General features: G+C 39.6%; 3 protein-coding genes across 3 annotated transcripts in view; all 3 read right to left on the reverse strand.

Annotated features, from left to right (window-relative positions):
* LOC109074634 (zinc finger protein 347-like) overlaps positions 1-798 on the reverse strand; it is a 36,045-nt gene extending 35,247 nt beyond the window's left edge. Inside the window, exon 1 of the mRNA XM_042716029.1 lies at positions 588-798. The gene's annotated coding sequence lies outside the window, so the exon portion shown is untranslated. The remainder of the gene's footprint in view (positions 1-587) is intronic.
* Positions 799-1,291: 493 nt separating this feature from the next.
* LOC109097842 (zinc finger protein 3 homolog) lies at positions 1,292-8,464 on the reverse strand. The gene is made up of 3 exons (XM_042716030.1): positions 8,306-8,464; positions 5,215-6,040; positions 1,292-3,268 (listed from the first exon to the last, which is right to left on the reverse strand). The coding sequence occupies exons 1-3, from the start codon at positions 8,462-8,464 to the stop codon at positions 2,460-2,462; spliced, it is 1,794 nt and encodes a 597-aa protein (XP_042571964.1). The 3' UTR covers positions 1,292-2,459.
* A 9,352-nt stretch (positions 8,465-17,816) lies between these two features.
* On the reverse strand, positions 17,817-21,440 carry LOC109094541 (zinc finger protein 664-like). Its single transcript, XM_042717516.1, has 4 exons — positions 21,372-21,440; positions 20,864-21,028; positions 20,402-20,747; positions 17,817-19,056 (listed from the first exon to the last, which is right to left on the reverse strand). The coding sequence occupies exons 1-4, from the start codon at positions 21,423-21,425 to the stop codon at positions 18,134-18,136; spliced, it is 1,488 nt and encodes a 495-aa protein (XP_042573450.1). The 5' UTR covers positions 21,426-21,440; the 3' UTR covers positions 17,817-18,133.
* Between the last annotated feature and the right edge of the window lie 598 nt (positions 21,441-22,038).

Consider the following 22,038-nt stretch of genomic DNA (forward strand, 5'->3'; position numbering starts at 1 on the left):
GAACACAAACACTTCATTATCTAAGACAAATTTATAATGAATAGACACTGATTTAAAATCAAAACTGAACTGCATAGAGCTGCCCTGTTATTAAAGATAATAACATTTTATTTCAGAGAACATACAGAAATATATATTCATTATGTAGATGTGTAGACGAATTTGTTTCGTTTCAACATTGAGCCAGCAAAGAGCAGGAATATTATCAAATATTATAATATGTAATATATTAAGCATATTCAGATGTCAGATTTCTACTAATTACTCCATAAACTGTAAGAACCTTAAAAACGTGTTAGCACTGAAAAGGAACTACTGTGTTAATATATATATATATATATATATATATATATATATATATATATATATATAATATATATAAACTATTGTTCAAAACAAATATCATGCTTAAAACTTGGTTATTGTAGTAAAACAATAGGACATTTGTTCTGGTTACTGTAGTGAAAAACCATGGTGATTTTTCATAAGACGAGCGAAGGGCGAAAAGCTTAATTCATCAAAACACAGAGACAGAAAAATAATAAGCACATAAACAGATAAACAAAGTAAACAGATTAAACACTTACCGTCTGAGTGCTCCAATCTTTTTTTCTTCGGCGATTTCACCGGTGAACTAAAGAAGAAAGTTATAGCGCCCCCAACAGTACGAGCGGGAGTTGAAAAGTATATGCTCTTGAGACGCTCCGGCCGGTTAGTTCACCAAACAACCGGTAAATAGAATAAAAATGACCGTTAATTTTTGAATTACGCGAGTTCGCGGTTTTCTGTGGAAGACAAGAGAAAAGGCGCGCAGAATCAGAGCACAGTAAAGGAAGATCTCACGTGTGTGTGTTTGAAAAAATATGATTACGATAAAAAAAAATATACAGCATATATATATATATATATATATATATGTGTGTGTGTGTGTGTGTGTGTGTGTGTGTGTGTGATTTTTGTATGCTTTTCAGAAATTGATAAATTTTTTTAGCTGTAATTGCTACAGAGAAGTTTTTTTTTTTTTTTTTGAAAGACATGCTGTTATACGCTATTTCGGTTGATTCGAGAATGTCAGTTTCCACACTTCATGAAGCAGCACAAGCATTTTCAACTGTGATGAGAGATTTCTCGGCACATTGGCATATTAGAATGATTTATGTAGGGTCATGTGTTTTCAAATAGAAAACAGTGTTTGCACTGGAATAATAATTCACAATATTACTGTTTTAGTGTTTTTAGTCTACAAGGAGAAATTAAGCAAGTCGGCCACAAACACAGGCTACTCAAGACAAACAGTAACAAACTTGCATCTTTAATTGCATTACACCGCAGTTAAATTACACAATTACACTGATTTTTTACAACCATAAAATAATGGTCCAGTAACACGACTTAAAACTAATTACTGATTAATTATGAAGCTTTTCTAGAGGAATTTACAGTTAAAACACAAGGGACCAGGTGTGCTGAAGGAAGATCAGGAGTCAGAGACACAATCAATTAAAGAAAACAGTTCACCGTTTAATCAGCAGAAGTCGGCTACAATACTCGCGATGGAGTTCGTAGGTTGCTCTGCTTACATGCTCGAAACACCAGTAATTATACTCTAACAGAGGTCAGTAATTACATCAATATATAACCAAGTAAGATTCTGGTTGGCTGAAACATAGATAAACTTCGCACATGGACGTAAAACTTGAAGCATATCTTCTAGTGACTATTTTGATGACAAGTGATCAGAGGTCTCTCCAGAGACATATATCGGATACCCTGGACATTAGGGTGATGGCAAATGATGGTTTACTCTTTAGGACTGTCTCGCTGCAAAGACAAACACTCGAACATACGCAGAGAACACTTACCTGTACGTCAAGGTTGCCGGGCTCTGCCCTGATTCTTAATCAAATATGGTTCACTACAGACACACAATGAGAGCAGCTTGTTAGAGAGTAGAAAGGCAGACTAAAGTCATATTCAACTTATTTTCTAACATGGATTAATGCATCTTTGATTAATAATTATTCAAGAAGAAACAAATATATATAGTATGAAGGTTGCAGTGTCTCCAGGATTCTACTCCTTCACTATGATTCTGGGGCAGCGTGTTTCTTCTTGTGGGTCTGAAATCCCCATAAAAAAGCGAATCTTTCTCCGCAGATGGAGCAGCGGTAAGGTTTCTCTCCTGTATGATGTCGCTCATGGACATTCTTGGCACTTGCTCGAGCAAAAGTCTTGTCACAATGTGAGCATTTAAAAGGTTTTTCTCCTGTATGAGTCCTCCGGTGTATTTTTAAGTCACTTGGCTTATAAAAACTCTTCCCACAATCACTACAGTGATACGGTCTTTCTCCCGTGTGAACTCTCCGATGAATCCTGTACGAAAATGAACTAGCAAAGCTCTTCCCGCAGTCGGAGCACAGGTACGGTTTCTCTCCGGTGTGAATCCGCTAATGGGTTTTTCAGTGAGTCGAATGATGGAAACGTTTCTCACAGTGTGAACACTGATACGGTTTGTCAGAGTGTATTTTTTGATGTGCCTTTAGAGAAGTTGAGTTTTTATAGGTTTTTCCACATTCACTGCACTGGTATGGCCTCTCATTGCTGTGCGTGAGTAGATGTTTTTCCAGAGCTGATCTGAGACTGAAGTTCTTCTCGCAGTGAGGGCACTGATGCGGTCTCTCATTGCTGTGCGTAAGTAAATGGTTTTGTGGCCTCTCATTGCTGTGCTTCAGTATATGCTTCTTTAGATCTGATCTGAGGTTGTAGCTCTTCTCGCAGTGAGGGCAATGATGCGGTCTCTCATTGGTGTGGATGAGTAGATGGTTCTTCAGATGCGTTCTCTGGCTGAAGCTCTTCTCGCATTGAGGGCACTTGTAGGGCCTTTCACCCGTGTGGATCCTCTTATGAATAGAAAGATTACTAATGCTGCGGAAAAACTTGTTACATTCGTTGCACTGGAAAGACTTTTCCTCGTGTGTTTTCATATGAACTTTCATATTATAAGTAGTGGTGAAAAAGTCCTTCCCACACTGTTCGCAGCGAAACTCCTTCTTCACTTCGTGCTTTTTTGAATGACGTTTCTTCTCTTTGAAGGTAGAAAAACTGATGTTGCATCTCTTGCAAGTGAATTCTTTCTGTTCTGTGTGTTTTTTCTTATGTCTCACTAAATGACCCTGTTTGCTGAATGTCTTTCCACAGTCCTTCACTGTCCATCGCTCTTTGGAAGTGGAGGCTGCTTCTTCATCAGAAGATGAACCAGCATTGTCATCTGAAAGGAAAAAAATCGGCATAAATATCTAACTACTACTTTAACTTCTAGAGATGGACGACCAGTTAAAATAAAACTAAACTTGTGATATGTCTTAATGCAGTTGTCAAAGTCTGATATGCGACACTGTGATATTTTCAGTGTTGCCAGATTGGGTCGACAATTTCCAGCCCGAAAGCTCACCAAAACCTTCTGTAAGAGTCAGGTATAGTTCTTTTATTTTGAACACATTTTTTGCGTTAATTGTGGCACCTGGTGGTGGTGGAAGTAGTAAGAATATATCATCTGTTCACCTGTGTGTTGGGTAGAGGGGGGTGACGGGGAAGTCTTATTTTTGCTGACCGCTAAAAGCTAACATTGTTTAATGCCGTTTATCATGACTTTTGGACACCATTTCATATGCCAGTGAAACAATTATGGAATGTATTGTGCCTCGTTTCCACCGAAATTACTCAGAACAATTGTACCAGGAACTTTTTTCCCCAGGAACTACTTTCCCCCCAGACCTGTTGCTTTCTGTGTTTCCACCGCGGTCTAAAGTACCGTGAAGATTAGGCAAATAGTCTGGTGACGTAGGTCTACGCACGTTTCTCAATACAAAGTACGCAAAATATAGACTTCCATCCTCGGTAGATCAGACTTTGCGCATTCGACTCGGGAGTGTGATGACCACGACGACGCAAATCCGGTAATTCTGCAAACAGCAGCGTACTTTATGACATTAGTCAGCTTGCCTTGGCTACTGCAATTTTCCTCACTGTATATTTATAATAAAACTACATATGATATGAAATACCACTGCCTCCTTTCGTTTTCATTTAAACATAATAATAGCTGCAGAAATGTACTTAGTTCAGGGAAATGTGTATATATACAGCCATTACAATGAAATGAAATATATCAATTGCCTCTTTTTATTATTTTAACATGTAGATAAATTGAATACAGACCAAAGATTACCTGTTAGATTTACCCAAAACAAATTATATTTTATGTTTAACCTTTAAAGAGACATCAGAGCCAGCGGCACATATCAGAAGGACTAGCCGAGTTGAGAGTGCTCTGGGCGGATACATGAGCACCGAGCTCCCGCTGATCGTGTGGAGTTGATCGTCTTCGAAATCGGTGACATTTTTAAATAGGCGCTGTCTTTATAAATAAACCACAGATTACAACTACATTCTCGCCTGAAATAGTTTTAAAATTACATTTCATGACACAATAACAGTAATATTTAGAAAATGATCCGAACAAATGGTGGTTGAAATCACAATGCTGCGTGAACTCAACCAATCAGCATGTTTAGCGCACAAGTCCCGCCTTGAAAGTTCCGGAACTTTGAAAAAGTACTACCTCGTGAGCAGGGACTTTCTGAGGGGCATTTTTTTACCCGTAACTTTATTTAGTTCCTGGTTCCTGCGGTGGAAACACACAGAGTACCAGCACAAAGTCCCTAGTTCCTGGGTAAAGTTCCAGCGGTGGAAACGTGGCTTTGGATGCACAACCTTGTTTGTTTCTCATGCAAATAAATCTACAAAATGCAGTCTTTGGATCCATGATCATTATCAACAAGTGTGTCGGACAAGTTTGTTTCCTCTACTCAGCCTCTCGGTGGCGAAATTTATGGTTTTCAGGATAGTCACCTGATACCTTCAATTAATCGTTTATTCAAACCTCTTCGAGCAGTCAGTCTCATATTTAATTTCAATTCAGTCATTCAGCTGTTTCCTGATTTCAGAGTTGTAGTTATTTACAAAGAGCCTTCAAGTCGTCTCCTGCCACAGATGTAATCCATATTTTGAGAGCAGAGTCACTCTCCCACACTAAACTGTACATACTACTTCTAATTATGCCACTTTGGCATAAACCGCTAAAAACCTGTCACTCATCAATCATCACATTTGCTTTTAATTCAGCACATCTGGCCATAAAAGGAAGAAACATACCTGAAGGAACAAAGTCATCATCATCATTCTGATCTTCATCATCCTTATTTTGATTATCATCATCACTCTGATCTTCATCATTCTTACTCTGATCCTCATCATCCTTATTCTGACCTTCATCCTCCTCATTCTGATCTTCATCCTTATTCCGATCCTCATCATCCTTATTCCGATCTTTATCATCCTTATTCCGATCTTTATCATCCTTATTCCGATCGTCATCACTCTGATCTTCATCATCATCATCATTATCCTCATCTTCATCATCCTGCTCTTCCTCATCAGTGTGTTGTTGTTCTTTCTCTGCGGTGGTTTCTTCTCCTCTGCTCTCGATCAGGTTCCTGCAGTCCACCAGTTTGACGGAGCACATCTTCAGCGGCGTCTGCAGCATCTGCTGTTCTCCAGCGTTACAGTCAGAGGTTTGATCAGTGGATTCATGATCCTGAGCATCAGTATAACAGAGTAAAGTGAGGCTGAGATCTGAGTCCTGTGTGTCTCTGGATCTCTGATCTCTGACGCTCCAGACTGAATCCTGAGCTTCTGTCCCATCATCACCATCATTCTCATCATCATTCCCATTATCTTTATCATCATCAATCCAATAATCATCCTGCTCTTCTTTATTATTATGGCTCTGTTCTTCCTCTGCGGTGGTTTCTTCTCCTCTGCTCTCGATCAGGTTCCTGCAGTCCACCAGTTTGACGGAGCACATCTTCAGCGGCGTCTGCAGCATCTGCTGTTCTCCAGTGTTACAGTCAGAGGTTTTATCAGAGGATTCATGATCCTGAGCTTCTGTCCAATCAGTCACACGCACCTCCTCTACATCCTGACAAACACATCACAGATAAACACTAATAAATGAAAACCTGTTGATATCAGCCTATTTACTCAGCAGTTATTTCTAGTCAGTGGCGGATGATGGAAAATTTTCTAGGGCGCCACATTTCAAAAAGTTTAGAATACATCCCGTAATGATTTACCAAATTCAAGACTTGGGATGATTCCCACAAAATCTATATTTCCTGCAAGCATTTTTCAAGATAAATTAAAACATTTTTGTATTTTTTCAGAATTACCAATAGGGCTGGGCGATATATCGCATGTGATTGTCACGCACATTTCATCAGTAAAGCCGGTTCCCTGATTACCGCTAAATCGCCATCACCTGCTTTCAAATGGAGCAGCATTTAATAGACATAGCCGTAGATCACTGACAAGCTATGCAATATCGCGTTCATTATCGAAGGCGATTCATCTGCGATAATGAACGCAATATTGCGTAGCTTATCAGTGATCTACGGCTCTGTATATTAAATGCCGCTCCATTTGAAAGCAGGTGATGTTGATTTAGCTGTAATCATGGAACCAGATTTACTGACTAGATGCGCATGATCATATCGTTCGATATACCGCACAGCCCTTATTCCCAATGTATACAGTGCAAGAGCAATAACTGTGAGGAAAACGATAAATGTCACATTTGGTTAGAGCAGTGGTTTCCAGGCCTGTCCATGAAGAACCCCAGCACTGAACATTTTGTATGTCTCCCTATATCTGACACACCCACTTCAGGTCTTGCAGTCTCCACTAATGATCTGATGATCTGAATCAGGTGTGATAAATGGAGACATACAAAATGTGTGGGGCTGGGGGGCCTCCAGGAACATGGTTGGCAACCATTGGTTTAGAGCATTTTCTATAACTACAAGTCAAGCTGCAATACCAACAGGACCACACAGAGATGTCAACAGACCAGTATACCAATTACCTTAACCCAGGGTTTTCCAACCCTGCTCCTGGAGAGCTACCGTCCTAAAGATTTCAGCTCCAGCCCCAATCAAACACACCTGAACCAGGTAATCCAGGTGTTCAAGGATACTTGTTAATTTTAGACAGGTGTGTTGGAGCATGGTTAGAACAGAAATCTGCAGATTTCTGTTCTAACCATGCTGAGACGTAAAACGATGTTTTCTTGACTGGTTAACCAGTCTTGCTAGTAAAGTTTTGATGGATGAAGACTGCAATCAAGGTAAAGACGATTGCGGTGGCGTACAGGAGTCGTACAGTAAGCACTCATGAGTCCGTTATATAAATGTGTATGAGTGCTCTTGATGCACTGATCACACATTGTATTTATGCAAAGGCATAGACATTTCCGTACATTCACGTTGTTTCCACACACATTAACGATAATTTTTGATTTGTCATGTGTATGTTACTGTGTTTAGTTATACTGAATGGATCCGTGTACTGTAGTAGATATATGCAGTCAGCAGGTGGTTGGTTTAGGTTTTTTGCCATCTCCATGTGGTCCTGTTCGGTATCGCACCTTGACTTCTCTAAAATGTTAAAAAGCTCTTTGCTGTTGCACTGTATGTACTATAAAATTCAGATTTTTTTTCTCTTTCATATATGGGCTCCTTATATCATTTGGTTCTTTGGAGTCCTTTTGGAGTTTCTAAGCATCCTTTTTAGAAAAGACATCTAGCTTTATTTTGAACAAAGCTTGCAGAAAATACAGATTTTTGACAATCACCCTTCAATCTTTTGGTGGACTTCGCTGGATATAGCAAATGATGACAAAATAAACATTTGAAACAAGAAAAATGGTTTATGCTTAATTTCATGAAATATGTGATTAATCACAGAAAAGGGGTTTGATTTAATTAGATATATTATATATACATATATAGAGCACCCTCTCTATTTTAAAAAAGAAGCACCCTCATTAGATTCTGGAGCCGGGCCTCAAGACATGTGACCATACTGAAATGTCCCTTTGCAAAAAGCTATCAGAGAGTGCACATACACAGGCCATTTATTTGCACACTAATAAAAATGGACTTGTGCATTTCTAATAATGTACGACTCCTGTACATCACTGTAATCATCTTTACCTGATTGGACTATATATCCAGAGGCAGAACAAACAATGCAGATCAGTGACAGCTACCATAACTGTTGTTGGATGTGACAGAAAAAAAAATCTAATGAAGAACCCGCCCATCTCCATGTGCATAAATAGTGAGATGGTAACAAAACTTTGGTTTCGTTGAGCTGAAGGATGAAATCCAGTGTGATCTGCACAAACCTCTCTGTTCAGTTTGTCTCCTCTTTCTCTCAGCTTTGCCTCCAGTGAAGCCACCTCTTTCTTCAGCCGACAGATTTCTGTGATGAAATCCTCAATATCCAGCATGGACAGATCAGTTCCTACTGATTTACAGCAGACCACATCCACCTGCCCTTCCATGGTCAACATCTGAACACAAAAACTTAATGATAAAAGATACATTTATAATGAATAGACACTGATTTAACCTCAAAGTGACTGAACAAGAGCTGAACTACATAGAACTCACTTGTTATTAAAGAAAGATTAAATAATATTTAGTAGAACATTCAGAAATATTTATTTCATATGTAGATGTGTTAGGAGTGTTTGTTTCATTTCAACATCGAGCCAGCACAGAGCATGAATATTATCAAATATTATGGGATATTACATGCATATATTCAGATACTGTCAGCTTTTTACTAATTTCTCCCCAAACTTTGAGAACTTTAAAGTTCCTAGCATTGAAAATTAACCATGTGTTTTTATAAAAACTGTTCACTACTAATAGCATGCTTAAAACTTGGTTATTGTAGTAAAATAATAGGAAATTTATGGTTACTGTAATGAAAAACCATGGTAATTTGGTAAAAACGAGCGGACGAGACAAAAAAAGCAAGCACACATACAGCTATTACACATGAATAATGTAAAACGTCCCAATGTGCCCTAAATAGTATTGAAAATTACTAATATCACAGAATTTAGGATGAATAGTATGCACATTGGGACGCAGGCTTACCTTCTGAGCGTCAAGGCTTTTTTGTTTCTTCAGTGGTTTTACCGCGGTGAACTAAAGAAGAAAGTCACAGCGCCTCCCAAAGTACGAGCGACAGAAATGAAGAGAACAATAGATGCTCCGGCAGGTTAGAGAGAAGAGAGAAACCACCAAACTTTATTCAAACATAATTTCTCTTATTTAAAAATACCAAAGTATTTATATGGCGTTGCCAAGAGACGGACATATCTACGAAATTATTAAATAAAGACATCGCAAACTAATGTTAGTCAGTCAGCCAGTAAATAGAATAGAAATGACCGTTAATTTTTGAATTACGCGAGTTCGCGGTTCTCTGTGGAAGACAGGAGAAAACGCGCGCAGAATCAGAGGAGCGCATTAAAGGAAGGAGTGTGTGTTTGAAAAAAAAATATGATTACTATTATATATATATATATATATATATATATATATATATATATATATATATGAGATTTTTGTATGCTTTTCACACATAACCCTGGTTTAATATTATTATCCATAAAGTTGTTACAAAGAACGTTTTTATTTGCATTTGAAAATGCTGTTTTTCTCTCTTTCTGTTGATTCGTGAATCCTGAACATTTTCAACCGTGCTAAGACATTTCTTTAGCAGCACATCAGCCTATTATGACTCCTGAAGGATCATTCAGATAGAAAACTGACTTTGTTCTTGATGCAAAATCGAAGTCAGACGGTCAATGTGCAATAATATGTAAATTTATTAAAAAGAATATAGAGAACAGAAACTACAAATCATAACTTGGAAATAAAACTCTTGATAATAAAAACAACCTTCGAATATAGAAAATGCAAATCAAATGTTAGTACATTTTTAATAACAATCCATTTATGATGGACTGAACCCATCTAGTATTAATCAAAACATTAATAAAATTGTAATCAAAACATAAACAATTATTCTGTTTGAATCAAAAGTATCTGAATATCTGAATTTGAATAAAAACCTGTAAGAGTTCTAAGTCTGAGTCTAAGAGTTTTCTAGTGAAGCCAAAGAAGAGGAAGTGAGAGCTGAAAAGATAGAGAGACCAGAGAGTCTCAGAAAGTCAATACTTGCAGAGTGCACAAGCTTTTTCTTATATACTATTGTTCCAGACAGAAGTCGTCATCTACAACATAGAAGGACTATAATTAACAATACATCATGACCTTTAAAAATAGTCTAGTCAGTGTCTCGATTTTGGACCTCTTCCTCTTTTGAGATTTAAAATATCATACTAACTGATAGTTCTTAGAAATATTGGCACAAAAGAACAATACGTGCAGTTTAACTCATGCAAAACAGACTCAGCTGTCTACGCAGTTAGAAATACTTTGAAATTACTTATGAAGGTATATCACAATCTTCATATCAATTTCTTCTTTTTTTTTTTTTTTTTTTTTACACAAACTAAAATGAATGACTTCTTAATAATGAATCTATGATGATTGTGGGGCAGCGTGTTTCTTCTTGTGGGTCTGAAAACCCCATATAAAAGCGAATCTCTCTCCGCAGATGGAGCAGCAGTAAGGTTACTATCCTGTATGCATCGTTAATGAATCTTCAGGTAACCTGTTCGAGCAAAAGTCTTGACACAATGGAATTTAGGTTTTTCTCCTGTATGAGTCCTCCGGTGTATTATTAAGTCACTTGGCTTATAAAAACTCTTCCCACAATCACTACAGGAATATGGTCTTTCTCCTGTGTGAACTCTCCAATGAATCCTGTACGAAAATGAACTAGCAAAGCTCCAGTGAGTCGAATGATGGAAACGTTTCTCACAGTGTGAACACTGATACGGTTTATCAGAGTGTATTTTTTGATGTGCCTTTAGAGAAGTTGAGTTTTTATAGGTTTTTCCACATTCACTGCACTGGTATGGCCTCTCATTGCTGTGCGTAAGTAGATGTTTTTCCAGAGCTGATCTGAGACTGAAGTTCTTCTCGCAGTGAGGGCACTGATGCGGTCTCTCATTGATGTTCGTAAGTAAATGGTTTTGTGGCCTCTCATTGCTGTGCTTCAGTATATGCTTCTTTAGATCTGATCTGAGGTTGTAGCTCTTCTCGCAGTGAGGGCACTGATGCGGTCTCTCATTGGTGTGCATGAGTAGATGGTTCTTCAGATGCGTTCTCTGGCTGAAGCTCTTCTCGCATTGAGGGCACTTGTAGGGCCTTTCACCCGTGTGGATCCTCTTACTAATATAAAAAATACTAATGCTGCTGAAAAAAATATCACCACCAAGTGGTGAAAATATCCTTCCCACACTTTTCATATTATAAGGAGTGGTGAAAAAATCCTTCCCACACTGTTCGCAGTGAAACTGCGAACTTCACTTCTTCACTTCATTCCTTCTTCACTTTGTGCTTTTTTGAATGACGTTTCCTCTCTTTGAAGGTAGGAAAACTGATGTATTTTTCTAATGTCTCACTAAATGACCCTGTTTGTTGAATGTCTTTCCACAGTCCGTCACTGTCCATCGCTCTTCTAGAGATGGACGACCACTTAAAATAAAACTAAGCTTGTAATATGTCTTAATGCAGTTGTAAAAAAGTCTGATATGCGACGCTGTGATAGTTTCAGTGTTGCCAGATTGGGTCGACAATTTCCAGCCCAAAAGCTGAGATGGTCCTCACCGCAGAGCACAAAATCCAGGGGACATGGTTGGATCCAGTGAGGGGCTACTGCAAAAGCTCACCAAAACCTTCTGTAAGAGCCAGGTATAGTTCTTTTATTTTGAACACATTTTTTGCGTTAATTGTGGCACCTGGTGGTGGTGGAAGTAGTAAGAATATATCATCTGTTCACCTGTGTGTTGGGTAGAGGAGGGTGACAGGGAAAGTCTTATTTTTGCTGACCACTAAAAGCTAACATTGTTTAATGCCGTTTATCATGACTTTTGGACACCATTTCATATGCCAGTGAAACAATTATGGAATGTATTGGATGCACAACCTTGTTTGTTTCTCATACAAATAAATCTACAAAACACAGTCTTTGGATGCATGATCCAAGTGTGTCAGACAAGTTTGTTTCCTCTACTCAGCCTCTCGGTGGCGAAATTTATGGTTTTCAGGATAGTCACATACCTTCAATTAATCGTTTATTCAAACCTCTTTCAGAAGCTATCCTGGTACGCACATGATGGACAGGAGTCATAGTCTCATATTCAATTTCAATTCAGTCATTCAGCTGTTTTCTGATTTCAGAGTTACAATTATTTACAAAGAGCCTTCAAGTCATCCCCTACCACAGATGTAATCCATGTTTTGAGAGCAGAGTCACTCTCCCACTCTTTACTGTACATATTACTTATAATTATGCCACTTTGGCATAAACCGCTAAAAACCTGTCATTCATCAATCATCACATTTGCTATCGCTCATGACTGGCTATAAAGCGTGGGCTCCAGAACCAGCCGACTCTGCAGTGGATGTGTGTGTTTAGTAACATCTTGATGATTGGATGGAGTACATGGGTTTTGTTAAATAATTAGCATATATAATGTAAATACACCAAACTGATGCCAAAACTGCCCATTTTTTTCCACTCATCCAATCCAATTTTGACCCACACAATCAAATTTAAAACCACCCAGCTGGGAAGAAATTCACCCAATCTGCAACACTAGATATTTTACACATGCAGCTAATGGTATGTTGTTCTCAGTGTCTCAAATTGGCAGAATTCACAACATATTCTGCTCCACATAAATTTAGGTCAGTACATACATAACACTTATACAACTTATTAATAATTCTTTTAATTCAGCACATCTGGCCATAAAAGGAAGAAACATACCTGAAGATACAAAGTCATCATCATCAACATCATCATCCTGTTCTTCCTCATTAGGGTGTTGTTTCTCTGTGGTGATAGATGAGGGAGACATACAAAATGTGTGGGGCTGGGGGGCCTCCAGGACAGGTTTGAGAACCACTGGTTAAGAGCAGTGGTTCCCAACCATGTTCCTGGAGGCCCCCCAACGCTGCACATTTTGCATCTCTTCTTTGTCTGATGACACACCCATTTCAAGTCTTGGTGTCTAACTCAGTTCCTGGACGGCCACAGCCCTGCACAGAACTATAGCAAGTGTTTCGTGAAGTACATATTGGAGAACATACAGAACTTTGCACAGTCAAAACTAATCCATTCCAGCAACTTTCAAGGATTTACCAATCTGGACCATTTAAAAGATAAAAGACAGGATATAGATTACTGTAATTTATGAAACTGTGCTGTGATTTTGGAGTTTAAGTGGTATTAGAGCCTTCGTGTCATCTCCGTTTTGGGTTCAGTCACTCTTTACTGTGTAACTTAAACTTCATGTATCGTGTAGCACTCTCTATTTTAATTATATTCTTTAAAAAAAACGTACCTCTTTTAGACTAGCACTCTACTCATTTACAAACATTTAAGAAAAAAAAAACCTAACACTAGCATCTCTAATCATTTGTATTCTATCTGTTTTCTTTTTATTTATTATACAATTAACAAAAGTAAAAAAGGTCTCTAACACTAGCTTGCTCTATTCTTTTTCTATAATTAAAAAAAAAAAAACCTTGGTAAGTGTACTGCGTTAGGCTGAGACTTGTTATAGTACTTGCATATCATTGCTCTTTTGTTGATTTTGATTGTTTCTCTTGTCCTCATTTGTAAGTCACTTTGAATAAAAGTGTCTGCTAAATGACTAAATGTCAATTATAGCTATTAAGGTACTGTGGCTTGACTATACAGTTATACATATGCCAAACTGACCCCAAACCAGCCCAAACTTGTCAACCTGCCCAAGCCAATTTTTACCCACACAATCAAATTCAAAACTGCCCAATCTGGCAACAGTTGCCACCAAACCTGGTCCTGGAGGGCCGTTGTCCTGCAGAGTCTATCTCCAAACTGCCTTAACAGTTTGGAAGAAACAGTCGAGCGACAGAGAAGGACAGCAGTTTGTAAGTGTTTTTGCCTCGTTTTCTCATTAGACTACTGCGTGATCATCGTTGCTAGGGAAACTTTGCTTTAATTACTGTGTGTCTTACCCTGGTAAATACGTGTGAATTGTGGCGTTTGGGTTTTGCGTTTGCCTATCGCGGGACTGGACAGTTTCGGTCTGCTAAATAGGGAGGCGTGACAAGCTGACTTCAATCACAGGTAATCAGGCAAATATATAAGTGGTAGGTGTCAGCGGTCGCGGCAGCCCTCGTGTGAAGCCTCCTCGTGTGAAGACCGACGAGTGTAAAGACCATCGACTCTACCTGCGCGACTCCTCCGAGCAAGGACACCGACAGGGCACTTGAGTATTGCTTTTCTCGCCTTCATTTTTTGTACAGCTCGTCCTCAAATACTTATTTTGGACACTTGTATTCACTATGTGCTTTCAGATCTCTACTATCACTACTAACACTCGGAGAGCACGCTATGTACGTCAAAGGAAGGCCTGCCTGACAAATCTAAGGCCTGTCCCTCTGACCTCTACTCCAACGCTCTCTATTCCAGTTGGTCTCAGGAACTGCCAGTCCGCTGTTAACAAAGCAGACTTCATTTCTTCCATTGCTACTCATTCTGGTCTCAGCCTCATGGCACTGACTGAGACCTGGATCAAACCTGAGGACACTGCCACTCCCGCAGCCCTCTCCACTCATTTCACTTGTTCCCACACCCCTCGTACGACTAGGAGGGGTGGAGGTACTGGTCTCCTTATATCGAAAGATTGGAAATTTGATCTTCAACCACCCCCTACAGGTCACGGTTCATTTGAATCACATGCTGTTACTGTAACCCACCCTGTTAAAATCCACTTTGTGGTCATTTATCGTCCCCCAGGTCAATTGGGAAACTTCTTGGAGGAGTTGGACGTGCTACTATCAAATTATCCTGAAGATGGTACTCCTCTGGTACTGCTTGGTGACTTCAACATCCACCTAGATAAACCCCAGGCTGCTGACTTCAACACTCTGCTCGCCTCATTTGATCTTAAGCGAGTCTCTACTACAGCGACTCACAAATCGGGCAACCAACTGGACCTCATCTACACGCGCTGTTGCTCAGTGGACAACACTTTAGTTACTCCACTGCACACCTCAGACCACTTCCTCATTACTGCTAATCTAGCACTTACTCCTGAAGCGGCACACGCTCCAACGCGGGTCACCTTTCGACGGAACCTACGCTCACTCTCTCCATCTCGCCTATCCTCTGTGGTTGCATCCTCACTTCCTTCACTCTCGCACTTTTCAGCTCTGGACACGAACAGTGCTACGGACACTTTTTGTTCCACTCTGACCTCTTGCTTGGACAACTTTTTTGCCCACTGTCGTCTAGACCAGCACGCACCACCCCATCTGCCCCCTGGCTGTCCGATGTACTCCGTGAACATCGCTCTAAACTCAGGGCTGCAGAGAAGAAATGGCTTAAATCAAGAAACTCTACCGACCTCAGTGTATATCAGTCTCTCCTCTCTTCCTTCTCTGCAAACGTCTTCACTGCTAAAACATCATATTACCACGACAAGATTAACAACTGTTGTGACGCTCGGACACTCTTCAAAACCTTCTCTTCTCTTCTTAATCCGCCTCCACCTCCTCCTCAATCAACTCTTACAGCTGATGACTTTGCAGTTTTCTTCACAAATAAGACAAGAACCATCAGTGACCAATTCTCCAAACCGCAGACTGAGGATAACTTCACAACGACTAATGCTCACTCATTCTCCTCCTTCTCTCCACTCTCAGAGACGGACGTGTCCAAACTTATCCTCTCCAGTCATCCTACTACTTGCCCACTGGATCCGATCCCCACTCACCTCCTTCAAGCGATTTCTTCTTCAGTCATACCTTCACTTACTCACATTATCAACTCCTCTCTTCACTCTGGAACATTTCCCTCAGCATTTAAGCAGGCTCGGGTAAGCCCACTGCTGAAGAAACCATCTCTAAATCCAGCACTTCTAGAAAAACTACAGACCGGTATCCATTCTTCCATTCATTGCAAAGACACTCGAACGAGCTGTGTTCAACCAGCTCTCTATGTTTCTTGTACAGAACAACCTCCTGGACCGCAACCAATCTGGCTTCAAAAGTGGCCACTCAACTGAGACTGCCCTGCTCTCGGTTACTGAAGCCCTGCGACTGGCAAGAGCAGCTTCAAAATCCTCAGTGCTCATTTTGCTGGACCTGTCTGCTGCTTTTGACACTGTTAATCACCAGATTCTCCTATCCACCCTCAGAAAGATGGGCATCTCTGGAACTGCACTCCAGTGGCTTAACTCCTACCTGTCTGATAGATCCTTCATGGTGTCTTGGAGGGGTGAAGTTTCTAAGTCACAACAACTTGCTACTGGGGTTCCTCAAGGCTCAGTACTTGGACCGCTTCTCTTCTCCATCTACATGACGTCATTAGGATCTGTCATTCAGAAGCATGGCTTTTCCTATCACTGCTACGCTGATGACACTCAACTCTACTTCTCATTCCAACCAGATGACCCGACGGTAGTTGCTCGCATTTCAGCCTGTCTGAGTGACATTTCTAGCTGGATGAATGACCATCACCTTCAGCTCAACCTTACTAAGACTGAACTGCTGGTGGTTCCAGCTAACCCATCGTTTCATCACAACTTCTCTATACAGCTGGGTTCGTCAACCATAACTCCTTCCAGGACAGCCAGAAACCTAGGAGTTGTGATGGATCATCAGTTAAGCTTCACAGACCATATTGCTACAACGACCCGGTCCTGTAGATTTGCCTTATTCAACATTAGGAAGATTAGACCCTTCCTGTCAGAGCAATCCACCCAACTTCTTGTCCAAGCTCTTGTTCTCTCCAGACTGGACTATTGCAATGCTCTCCTGGCGGGCCTTCCTGCATGTACTATCAAGCCTCTACAACTGATCCAGAATGCAGCAGCGAGGGTTGTCTTCAATGAGCCGAAAACAGCCCATGTGACTCCTCTCCTCATCAGGTTACACTGGCTACCAGTAGCCGCTCGCATCAAATTCAAGGTACTGATGCTTGCCTACAAAACGACCACTAGCACGGCGCCCACTTACCTAAACTCACTAGTTCAATCTTATGCACCCTCCAGAAGTTTGCGCTCTGCAAGTGAACGACGCCTTGTGTTTCCATCCCAAAGAGGTTCAAAATCACTCTCACGGACTTTTTCCTGGACTGCTCCCAGCTGGTGGAATGACCTCCCGATCTCAATTCGAACAGCTGAGTCTTTACTCATTTTCAAAAAACATCTAAAGACTCATCTTTTTCGCCTGCAGTTAACCAACTAATACTAGTACTTATATTTTTTCTTTTTCTTTTCTATCATATTCCAAAAAAAAAAAAAAAATAAAAAAAAAAAAACCCTGGCTACGTGTTCGGTACTAGACTAACTGAGACTTGTCATAGCACTTGTATACCGTTGTTGTTCTTTCTCGTTGATCTGATTGTTTCTACTGTTCTCATTTGTAAGTCGCTTTGGATAAAAGCGTCTGCTAAATGATTAAATGTAAATGTAAATGTAAATGTTAACACACCTGCCTGGAAGTTTCAATTATATCTAAGACCTTGATTAGCTGGTTCAGGTGTGTTGAGACAATTTGGAGCTAAACTCTGCAGGACAACGGCCCTCAAGGGCCGAGTTTGTTGACCCTTGCTCTAATATGTCCTCTCCTTCTACTACTGCACATAACAGTGGATTTTTCATCCAGAGGATTCATTTCCATCCAGTAAACAATGTTCTAGAGACATTCTTATTCTAAAGGATTTATTTTTCACAACCATAAAATAATGTTCCCGTAACACTGCAAGGTGTTGTTACACAACCTGGAAATAATTACATGATGAATCTATGATGATTCTGGGGCAGCGTGCTTCTTCTGGTGCATCAGGAATCTCCATTTAGAAGTGTATCTCGTGCCACAGATGTAGCAGCAGTAAGGTTTCTCTCCTGTATGCATTCGTTCATGGATCTTCAGGTAACCAGCTTGAGCAAAAGCCTTGTCACAAAGTGTGCATTTAAAAGGTTTTTCTCTTGTATGAGTCCTCTGGTGCTTTTAAGCCACTTAGCTTATAGAAACTCTTCCCAATCACTACAGGGATACGGTCTTTCTCCCGTGTGAATTCTCTGATGAACTTTGAAAGCAAATGGACTAGCAAAGCTCTTCGCAGACGGACACAGGTACGGTTTCTCTCCGGTGTGAATCCTCTCATGGCTTTTCAGATTATTCAAATGATAGAAACGTCTCTCACAGTGTGAACACTGATACCGTTTGTCAGAGTGTATTCTTCGGTGTGAGCGTAGAGAAGCTAAGTTTGTAAAAGTTTTCCCACATTGACTGCACTGATACGGTCTCTCATTGGTGTACATTAATAGATGGTTCTTCAGACTGATTCCATGTTTGAAGCTCTTCTCGCAGTGAGGGCACTGATACGGTTTGTCATCAGAGTGCATTTTTTGGTGTTTCTTTAGATAAGCTAAGCTTACAAAAGTTTTCCCACATTCACTGCACTGATACGGTCTCTCATCGCTGTGTGTGAGTAGATGTATCTTCAGAAGATATCCACGGTTGAAGCTCTTCTCGCAGTGAGGACACTTGTATGGTTTTTCACCCGTGTGGATCCTCTTATGAACAGAAAGATTTTGTTTGTTGCGGAAAAACTTGTTACATTCATTGCACTGAAGAGACTTTTCTTTGTGTGTCCTTATATGAGCTCTCATACTATAAAGAGTGGTGAAGAAATCCTTCCCGCACTGTTCACAGCGAAACTCCTTCTTCACGCTGTGCTCTTTTGAATGAAGTGTTCTCTCTTTGAAGGTTGCAAAGCTGATGTTGCATATCTTGCAGATGTAGTCTTTCTGTTTTGTGTGTTTTCTCTCATGTGTTACTAAATGACTGTGTTTGCTGAATGTTTCTACACACTCCGTCACTGTCCTTTGCTCTTTAGATGTAGAGGCATTTTCTCCATCAGAAGATGAACCAGCGCTGTCATCTGAAAGAAGAAATAGCAGATGGGCTTATTGAAAATGCAAATTCATTCTCTGCCAGTTGGTGGCACTTTTGGAAAGGCAGAAGCACAGTGGTTTCCCCAGTAATGGTTGTACATGAAGAACAATGTGCTCATAAACACTACTTCATCAGATTCAAACAGCCCATCTCAGAACTTCTCAGACTCAGAGCAACCCATTTACAACATACGCGCCACGCTTTAAACTTCGAAACGTGCAGTGCTCATATTTATTCAATGAAATCACAGCCTTTTGAAGTTTAAAAGTAACATTAACCCACATACGTCCTGTTCCCCAAATTTAAGACCTCTTAAAATTATAATTAAAGAGTTAGTTCACCTAAAAATGAAAAAAATCTTGTCATTAATTACTCACCCTTATGTCGTTCCAAATCGGTAAGACGTTCGTTCATCTTCAGAACATGAATTAATATATTTTTGATTAAATCTGAGAGCTTTCTGAGAGCCCTCCATAGACAGCAATGCAAATTAAATGTTCCCAGGTCCAGAAACGCAGCAAGGACATCGGTAAAGCAGTCCATGTGCCATCAGCGCTTCAACCATACGTTTACAAAGCAGCGAGAATACTTTTTGTGCGCAAAAAAAAAAAACATTGTGTTCTGAAGATGAACGAAGGTCTTACAGGCTTGAAATGACATGAGGGTGAGTGATTAATGACAACCATCTCAAGAAAATGGTATCGTAGCATGTTTAGTGTTTGGGATATGTCCGTGGACATTGAAACGACATGAGGGTGAGTGATTAATGACAGAATTTTCATTTTTGGGTGAACTGACCCTTTAAGACTTCTGTTATACAATTTAAGGTTTTTCAAGACGTTTTTTGGACAAACTAAACTTAAGACTATAAAGACCCGCAGAAACAAAAACCATGAATTCTTTCAGAACTATAACCTCCTAAGCTTTACTCTCATTTCAGTAATCCATCTGTGTCTGGCTTTCGAGAAATCCTTGTTCGGTTAAAATCATGCTGCTCTGCTCCCAGTCCCCTCTGCTCATACTCTGCTTTGAGGTGGAAAAGTCATCATCCTCATCCATATTCTGATCTTCTTCATCCTCATCATTCATATCAATTTTGACCCACACAATCAAATTCAAAACCACACAGCTGTGAAGAAACTCACCCAATCTGCAACACAGATATTTTACATGTGCAGCTAACGGTATGTTGTTCTCAATGTCTCAAATTGGCAGAATTCACAACAAATTCTGCTCCACATGAATTTAGGTCTCTACATACATTACACTTATACAATTTATTAATAATTATTTTAATTCAGCTGATCTGGCCATAAAAGGAAGAAACAAACCTGGAGGAATGAAATCTTCATCATCATCATCCTCCTGCTCTTCCTCATCAGTGTGTTGTTGTTCTTTCTCTGCGGTGGTTTCTTCTCCTCTGCTCTCGATCAGGTTCCTGCAGTCCACCAGTTTGACGGAGCACATCTTCAGCGGCGTCTGCAGCATCTGCTGTTCTCCAGCGTTACAGTCAGAGGTTTGATCAGTGGATTCATGATCCTGAGCGTCAGTATAACAGAGTAAAGTGAGGCTGAGCTCTGAGTCCTGTGTGTCTCTGGATCTCTGATCTCTGACGCTCCAGACTGAATCCTGAGCTTCTGTCCCATCAGTCACACGCACTGAAACCTGCTCCACATCCTGACAAACACAATCAGTCATATATCTAGCAATAGTATGATTCAAAATAAGATGTCACGTCACATAACAATCAGTCCATATGAGCAGCTAAAGATGAAATGAAGATCTGTTCAAACCTCTCTGTTCAGTTTGTCTCTTTCTCTTAGCTTTGTCTCCAGTGAAGCCACCTCTTTCTTCAGCTGACAGATTTCTGTGATGAAATCCTCAATATCCAGCATGGACAGATCAGTTCCTACTGATTTACAGCAGACCACCTCCACCTGCGCTTTCATGCTCAACATCTGTACACAAACACTTCATGATTATCAAGAGATTAATTTACAATGAACAGACACTGATTTAACCTCAGAATGATCGTGTACATATACGAGCTGAATTACCTAAAATTGACTTGTTGTGGAGTAACTAGTTACATCTAACAGAATTGCGTAATTTAATTTACAAAATAAAATATAAGTGCAATCTGTTAGTTATTGAGAGAAAAAAAGTATAATTACAGTTACTTATGAAAATATTAACAATTACAAAGGGGGTTACATCTAAAATTTTTTCACACAAACATGCACACACAGATTTGATTTCTTTCTTTCTTAATTGCAGTGACTGCTCTAAAATACGAGGTACCAGTGTTTCAGTGTCAGGATTCTGGACTGTCTGTGTTGGGTTTTTGCTCCCCATGTGCGCTCTTACCTAGTTTTCCCATGTGTTTGATGGTTCATTGTTTCCAGGTGTTGTTTATTACACAGAATAGGATGCATGCTTATTTGATAACAGTTTTATTTTCTGTTTGGGTTTATGCAAGCTCTTTAAGAGTTTTTTTTTTTTTTTTTTTCCCAAGGCGTTGTTAGATGTCAGTGTTTCCTGTCATAGCTATGAAAAGATTTGATTTTAAAAACATTATCATAGCTATCAAACTATTTCTTGTTATGAGTTTAAACCCGTATTTAACCAGAACGATCAGAATTTAACCAGAATCAGATCGATCTCAATGTAAAAAGAGGTGCTAAAGTCTGATTTTGTGGTTCATTATAACCTTAATTCAAGTGATGAAGGCTTTTGAAAGTCTGCCAATAATCAGTGTTGAACAGTTGTTTACAAAATGTAAACATATGTAAAATTCACATTAAAGAAGATCTGCATATTTATTTATATATTTCTTCATTCAGGAGATTTCTGCTGCCGAGCTGGAAACAAACACTTATGAAATGAAACTGACATATTTCGACCATGACCACTGGATCAGATTCATTTATTATATATATTATTTATTATATATTATTTAATTAATTTA

This window comes from Cyprinus carpio, chromosome B1, assembly GCF_018340385.1.
Source record: "Cyprinus carpio isolate SPL01 chromosome B1, ASM1834038v1, whole genome shotgun sequence".
Lineage (NCBI taxonomy): Eukaryota > Metazoa > Chordata > Actinopteri > Cypriniformes > Cyprinidae > Cyprinus > Cyprinus carpio.